The sequence below is a fragment of the Papilio polytes genome, unplaced genomic scaffold, assembly GCF_000836215.1.
Source record: "Papilio polytes unplaced genomic scaffold, Ppol_1.0 DF821289.1, whole genome shotgun sequence".
Taxonomy (NCBI): Eukaryota; Metazoa; Arthropoda; class Insecta; order Lepidoptera; family Papilionidae; genus Papilio; species Papilio polytes.
Window position 1 is genome coordinate 6,110,819 of NW_013527915.1, and position 7,069 is coordinate 6,117,887.

A 7,069-nucleotide genomic window follows, 5' to 3' on the forward strand; every position below is an offset into this window, starting at 1 on the left:
TGCTCTGTCAGTCACACTTCATCATCTCCCCTGTCTTATCCTACTCCCGTAGGGTCGGCGCACCGTGTTTTTGTCCTCCAAAGCACTCTATCATCCGTCATCTCTCATAACATGCCCATACAACTCTAACCTTTTACTCCTTATTTTCTCAACCACTGGGGCTACTCTCAAACTTCCTCTAATCTACTAATTTCGTATCTTATCCAATCGTGTTACACTTATAAATAAAAAACAATATAAACTGTTATTCAAAATGCTTTGATTTTCCTTAGTTACTTAAGTCCAACAGATCAAGCCAAACAAGATAAGCTCAATCTAACAATCATATTAACTAATGCTTTCTCCGTAAATGTAGAACAGACGTTGAAATACAATGACAAGAAAGAACAAAGTCACACGAGAACTGATGTAAGATAAATAAATTATGTGTCTACTGTTTAAAAAAATTGCAGATCCTCCGCAACTACAAATAGCTGTAGAAGGAGAACTCGAAAACAACACTCTGAGTGCGGTAAAGGGCAGCAACTTGACTATCAACTGCAGCTACGAGGCCAATCCCTCCGTGTACCAAGTCACCTGGTTTCATGGGGTAACTCTATTGTTACTATTAAACATGCCTTAAAATAATGTAAAATTAAATTATCCTATGTTATATTCCATAAATTATGATTTACAAAAATCTCGTTAAATAAAAAAAATCGTAAATGTCATTGTTGTTGTGTAAAACTTACAAGGAATATTTTGTCTTAATATTGCAGGATGATTTGGTGAACCAGAAGTACGACCACGAGGAGTCATCGATCAAGCCGACACTGGAGCTGACAGAGATAACAGAGGCCGAGGCGGGCGAGTACGTGTGCGCCGCCACCAACAACGAGGGGTCCGCCTACAGCGAACCTATTGTCATCGATGTCACTTGTAAGACATCATATTTACTGCGACGCATCTCATACTAAACTGAAGCTGTCGGTAGCAATTAATGTATTAGGTCATGTTAATATTGATACTAAAACGACTTTTAACATAATCATACTTCATACTCATATTATAAATACGAAACTTTAGATGGGTGGATGTTTGCTAAACTTTGTAACCTGAACTGCTGAATAAATCTCGATGAAATTTGGCTTAGATGTAGAGATAGTCTGGGAGAATACATAGGCTACTTACTTTTGATTTTTAACACACAGACGGAGTCGTAGTAATGAAATAATTTAATACAAGAACATTTGTTCCAGATCCTGCGTACTGTGAAGACGAAACGATATCGGAGTACGGCGTGTCGGCGGAGGACAGCATCAACATAACGTGCGGCGTGCGCGCCAACCCGCCGCCCAGCGCCTACCGCTGGGCCTTCATCAGCGAGACCATGGACCTCGACAAGCGCCGCACCAACCAGACCTACAACGTGGAGACAGAGGACCCCACGCTCACCTACAGAAGACCCAACGACACTTCATATAGTAAATGTCTTTTCAATACTAGCTGTTGCTAGCGACATCGTATGCGTGGAAATTAAAAAATAGTAAAAAATATAGTCTATGTTACTCAGTTGTTTTTGAGTTATTTCAATTCATATAAAAATCTTTCCTCAGTATAATATTAATATAGATTACGTGACTTGTATATCTATAATAACGAGATTTTGTATGTATAGAAACAACATAAAACCCACTGGGTCGATTTCAAAAATTCTGTCACCATTAAAAAAGTCCGTTATCGCTGAGTAACATTGGCTGTTTATTTTTAATTTCACGTAGACGATGTCATGAGCAACAGCTTATCAATATTAATTTATAAATAGGAAAGATTTGTTATTTTGTTTTATTTGATTCACGTAAAAACTACTGAGCCGATTTTAAAAATTCTTACACTATTAGAAAGTATTATAAGTATTATATGTGTCCACATGTTTGTAATATTGTATCTTCAAGCATTGATACGTTGTTGGGGCCTGAACAACGTGGTGGGCAGCGCGCTGCCGCAGACCAGGTGCTCCTTCCTCATCACGGACGAGACCGCGCCGCGCCCGCCCGCCGCCTGCTCCGCCGTCAGGCACCACCACGACATCACCGTCTCCTGCCGCAAGGGACACGATGGCGGCCTACAACAAGTAACTTTATCTATACTTTTATGCTTAATATTATAAACTACTGGGAAAAAAAATCTTAAACCAGTTAAAAGCTACGTTATCGGTGAGTAACATAGGCTATTTTTTTTTATTTCACGCCAGCAATAGCTTGTTTTAACTACAGTGCAATGTGGATTTAATTACTAAATATCAATACCGTTGAATTGTTTCAGAAATTCAAATTTAACGTATTTTCGTCGGACTCGGAGGAACAAACTCTGTCGATTATAAACCAGGAGCCCAAGTTCATAATTCAGGAGCCTAAAGAAGAGTCATATAAGTTTATTGTGGTCGCGTTCAACGCTAAAGGAGAGAGCAGTACAGTCGAGATAGATAAAGACAGCATTATTGATGAAACTGAAGGTAAATTGTGTATTTTTAAATAGTGTCGAAATCAAGACTGGTAGCCATAATCGATTATATTCAGGTGAAGTTGGTCCTGTGAGCGCGGTGAGCAACATCACCGCGCTGGCGCTGGCGCTATGCGGCGGCGTGCTGCTGCTGGCGCTGGCGGCGTGCGGCCTGGTGCTGTGTGCGCACGAGCGCACGGCACGACACGACCTGCCGCGCGCGCACTCTGACCCCCCGCTCTGCGCCTACAGCACTGAGGGTACTCATTAACTTTACGTATTTTACTTTCAGAGCATCTTGTGCACCGATGCAAAATAATTAAATTTGAAAACTAATATTTGTGCTTCTGAAAATTGAGTCGTGTATTTTGATATGTGAATAATGTAGTTGTATTTTCAGACACAAACTGTGAGACGTATCACGACAGCGACGATGGCAGCGAGTGCAACGTGCGGCGCACGGAGTCGTTCCGACGTGCCGTGTCGCGCTACCCCGGCAAGAACTACGACGTGCGGCGCACCGGCTCCTTCCACTCGGCGCGCTACGTGCACGAGCTGGGCGAGCCGCGCGCCCCCGCGCCGGCGGAGGGACACGCGCTCAGACACAGCGCCAGCTGCAGGATGCACTCCATGCAGAACGTCAGCAGGAAGCGAGACATGGACGCCCTCTGCGATCACCTAGTCATGCATCTACCCCCAGATACTAACTATAACGTCGCTAAACCGGTAAGCATAAATGTTTTAATTTTTTACTAAATCAAGATTCTACAGTCAAGATGATATTGTTATTGCAGATGAATACATTTTATACGATGCCCAGAAAAATGCGACATAAAGCAGCAAAGGAATTGAGCGACGAAACGTCTGAAATAACGCAAACATCTGACGGATTTTCGCTACCACCGCCGCCGGATGAGTTCGGAACGTATCGAGCCGCCACCAAGATCAAAGATATGCCATCAAAGTCTACACCAACGTACACCACTATCTTAAGAAAAAGTCCTTCAGGCAAGGAGTTAGGGAAGCAACAAACTATATCTCCTAATACAATAGGCCTGCCGACTGTCAGCGGCGCTCACAATGGCCTGTACACGTATCCAGATTACGACAGCCAAGGTAACCCTATTAATACAAATCCTTTCGATGATTCTTCGTAATAATTGTTGCTGGTCACATACGCAAGGGAGACAAGGGATGCAACAATTTAGGTAATAAATCGATTTTTGCCAATTAGTTATTTTGTTGTAACTTGATATCAGAAAATATAGTGCTAATTTAATAAAAAGCAAGTATGCACTTGTAACAAATCTACGGGTCAGCCCCACAAAATTGTAAATTGTCTGATAATAATCCAACGTGTAAAATATGTAATGAAAATATCGGATTGTTATCTTGTCTGACAGTGACTTCATTTTTAAGCTGAGCGGTCATGAGCCAGTGGTGTGACAGGTCTTAGTATTTTAATGATTTACCAAAGTTTATCTAGTCCATTAGGACTCAGCTATAGACCAAACCAGTACGATCTCACAGCCTGCATTTTGTTGCACAAGTTTAGGATAAAATAAAATATAATTTGTACTTCAAAAATTTATTTACAAAAATAGAAACGATTTAGCGATGCTTCTCCACAATTGTACGAATAATTAATTCGTCGCGTTTCCATTTTTATATGCACATGATTGACATTTATTTATTAATGACAATTTTCTTCTATTTTTTTAATCATTATTTTTTTGACGATTCAATGTCCTGACAAATACATATTGTTAATTCACTGCCATACTATATCATTTGTACTCAATAGATCTCGCCAATGTGTACATTTGTAAGAAACTTTCACGTTCAGAATAAACTTCATTCATGCAGTTTTATTAAATTAAATGTCAACTTTCACTATTGTTTCATTTCAATACAAAAATAAAGGATTGTCGAAAAAATCTTATAAAAATCGTAGAATTCTGATTGAAAAATTACAAAATGAGACGAATGTTGAGGCGGCAAGTTATTCCATCCGATCTAAGTACGCCTGCGCTACTGTCAGCTTGTCGATCAGTTGCTTCGTATTCGGCCGGGACTGGAACAAAAACAAATCACTTTCAAATTGCTAGTACACAAAAAAGTTGCATTAAAAAGAATTCTATTGTGTGTGACTGTGGGACTTTTTTCATTAAAAACATTTTGGAATATTGTCTCTAGATTACTTTACGAGATCGTGGCAGCCCTAACAAAGTGAGTACAGCAAAAGCTCCATATACAACATTAGTAACAATTACGTTTTTAAGATAATAGTCAATTATTGAGTAATAGGCGATTTGAATTTAAATACGCACTTTATGCGTCTGTCAATGTTGTTTATTGTATATGGATTTATAGATTGGTCTGTAATTACAATATTAAGGATGGGAAGTAAAAGTGGATTTGAAGGTGGAGGAGCCGCATAGGAAGGGGAAATGTCTTTTTTATGTGCGTCTCCTCCTTCGTCAATTAAGGGTAGGCAACGCATCTGTGATCACGGATGTTTATGGGTAGAGGTCGCTTATATTATAAAAAAATTGGAGGTGCAGTAAGACCTGGAGCGCGGAGAGCGCGGCCTCGTGCAGGTCCTTGCAGCGCGCGAGGGCGCGGCGGCGCGGCGCGGCGGGCAGCGCGGCCACGTCGGCGCGCGCCGCCTCCAGCAGCGCCGCCGCCGCGCCGCACACGTGCGACTCGTCGCCGCACCCCAGCCACACGCGCTCCTTCACGCTCACCAATCTATTATTTAAATTACAATTACTAAAACAACTATAAACATTACCATACAAAACATAGTGTTTCAAATACGATTTTTGACAAATCATAGCTAGAGTATGATATTACTCACTTAATATAAATATCGAGCACTTGCTCCAATGATACTCCTATATTTAATACAGCCTTGAAAACCATGCTCTTGTCTGCTTGCATTTTGCAGCTCATTATTTCTAATTGGCGGACAATGAAATCTGAAAACACAAGCAAATGATATATTTAAATCCAATGCAACTTGTTTCTGTCTTCACATATTATTCTCTAAAAGAAAAAAAAAACAGTAAATTTTACTGATACATGTTAATGCGTGAATTTAGTTAAAATGGTTGGATGTTCATTACTATGAATAGTCTCTATCCAGAATAATTTAACTGACTAGAAGTACATAAGCTATTAATAAAGTGTCTAAACAGATAGTAAAAAATAAAACTCACAAAGCGGGAAGCAGTGGCCGGTGTTGAGGTACTCCCTGCCGAGCGTGGTGAGCTTGCTGAGGACGGAGGCGAGGCGGTCGTCGGGCGCGGGCAGCGCGCGCGCCAGCGCCTCCGCCTCCGCCAGGATGTTGCTCCAGATGCTCTCCACCAGCAGCGCGTCCGTGTGCCCCGAGCACTGCACGATCGCCAGCTTGCACTCCCACAGGTTGTAGCGGTCCGCGTACTCCTCGTAAAGCTGCGCATATAACATATTACATTACACATCCTGAATTTATTGATTATTGGGAGCGTAAAATGCAATGAAAAAATATCAAATGAGACGCCATACGCTTAAACAATTTGCATGTATAAAATTAGATGTTGCATTCGACTTCGTCCGCATGGAATTAAAAAATAGTCAAACAATAGCATATGTTACTCATTGATAACATAGCTTTTCAGTGATGATTTTTTTTTATACATGCAAAATGGTTTTTAATACATTTTAACGTCTTTAACGTCTATGAATTTTTTAATCTGTGTTTACATTATAAAAATAAAATTTAACCTCTATTGAATCAAAACAAATATGCAAAGACTGAAAAATATAGTTGTACCCCTGTACCATACCTGTGTGACCTCTAGCAGTTCATCATCGAGGCGTCGTATGAGATGCGGCGGGGGCGCGGGGCGCTTGGCGGCGGCGGCGCTGCGCACGGCGGCCTGCACGCGCGCCACCTCGCCCGCCTCCTCCAGCCGCCGCAGCAGCTCGCCGCCGCCGCCCGCGCCGCCCGCCCCGCCCGCGCCTGCTGCGCACACCACGCCCGCCGACAGCCACGACATGCGCTGCGAGAGCGTCGCACCGGAACTGAATACATACATATTTTAATTACATTTCATTATAAATAAAAAAAAATATAGAAACATACGTGTTTTAGTTATTTTAAAGCTTATACATATATTAACCCGTTAATACCATACAAGACGCCCGGCGCGGATTTTTGACAAATCATCGTCGTTAAAAAAATAATTACCCATTAGGTTGCAAAGTGCGCCCTAGACCAATTTTAGAAAATTCTTTAAAACGCCCCCATTGCGACTAAAGTAAATTAAACACAGATTCAAGCCATAAATCGTGATAGAATACATTACAGAATAGATACGAATTTACGAATTAAACATTATAATATTGTAGAGGTAATTTAAAATGATAGGAAAATATCATGTACTAATGTAAATTTGTGAAAGTAGAGCTATTCTAGTTACTTCTTTTGGTTATTTACCCAGGTCTAGTAGCGAGTCCTTCGAGTACTTCAGCAGCCGCCAGATGTTCTCCAGCGCGTTCCAGAACCTTCCAGAGCAAGTCCAGCAGCTGCAGCGCGGCGGGC

At 41.4% G+C, this 7,069-nt stretch overlaps 2 protein-coding genes across 2 annotated transcripts in view; one reads left to right on the top strand and one right to left on the bottom strand.

Moving 5' to 3' along the window:
• The window catches only part of LOC106109164, a gene marked incomplete at its 5' end in the record, with an annotated part of 8,180 nt that extends 4,220 nt beyond the window's left edge, over positions 1–3,960 (top strand). The window contains 8 exons of the mRNA XM_013290569.1: positions 426–589; positions 759–918; positions 1,239–1,463; positions 1,935–2,113; positions 2,305–2,494; positions 2,559–2,741; positions 2,882–3,207; positions 3,276–3,960. Of these exons, the coding sequence (XP_013146023.1) occupies positions 426–589; positions 759–918; positions 1,239–1,463; positions 1,935–2,113; positions 2,305–2,494; positions 2,559–2,741; positions 2,882–3,207; positions 3,276–3,638 (1,790 nt within the window). The remainder of the gene's footprint in view (positions 1–425; positions 590–758; positions 919–1,238; positions 1,464–1,934; positions 2,114–2,304; positions 2,495–2,558; positions 2,742–2,881; positions 3,208–3,275) is intronic.
• A 93-nt stretch (positions 3,961–4,053) lies between these two features.
• LOC106109165 (nuclear pore complex protein Nup155) overlaps positions 4,054–7,069 on the bottom strand; it is an 11,013-nt gene continuing 7,997 nt past the window's right edge. Inside the window, exons 15-20 of the mRNA XM_013290570.1 lie at positions 6,965–7,069; positions 6,312–6,549; positions 5,703–5,937; positions 5,342–5,462; positions 5,052–5,232; positions 4,054–4,555 (exon numbers count right to left, since the gene is read on the bottom strand). Coding sequence (XP_013146024.1) covers positions 4,484–4,555; positions 5,052–5,232; positions 5,342–5,462; positions 5,703–5,937; positions 6,312–6,549; positions 6,965–7,069 — 952 coding nt within the window. The 3' untranslated portion in view covers positions 4,054–4,483. The remainder of the gene's footprint in view (positions 4,556–5,051; positions 5,233–5,341; positions 5,463–5,702; positions 5,938–6,311; positions 6,550–6,964) is intronic.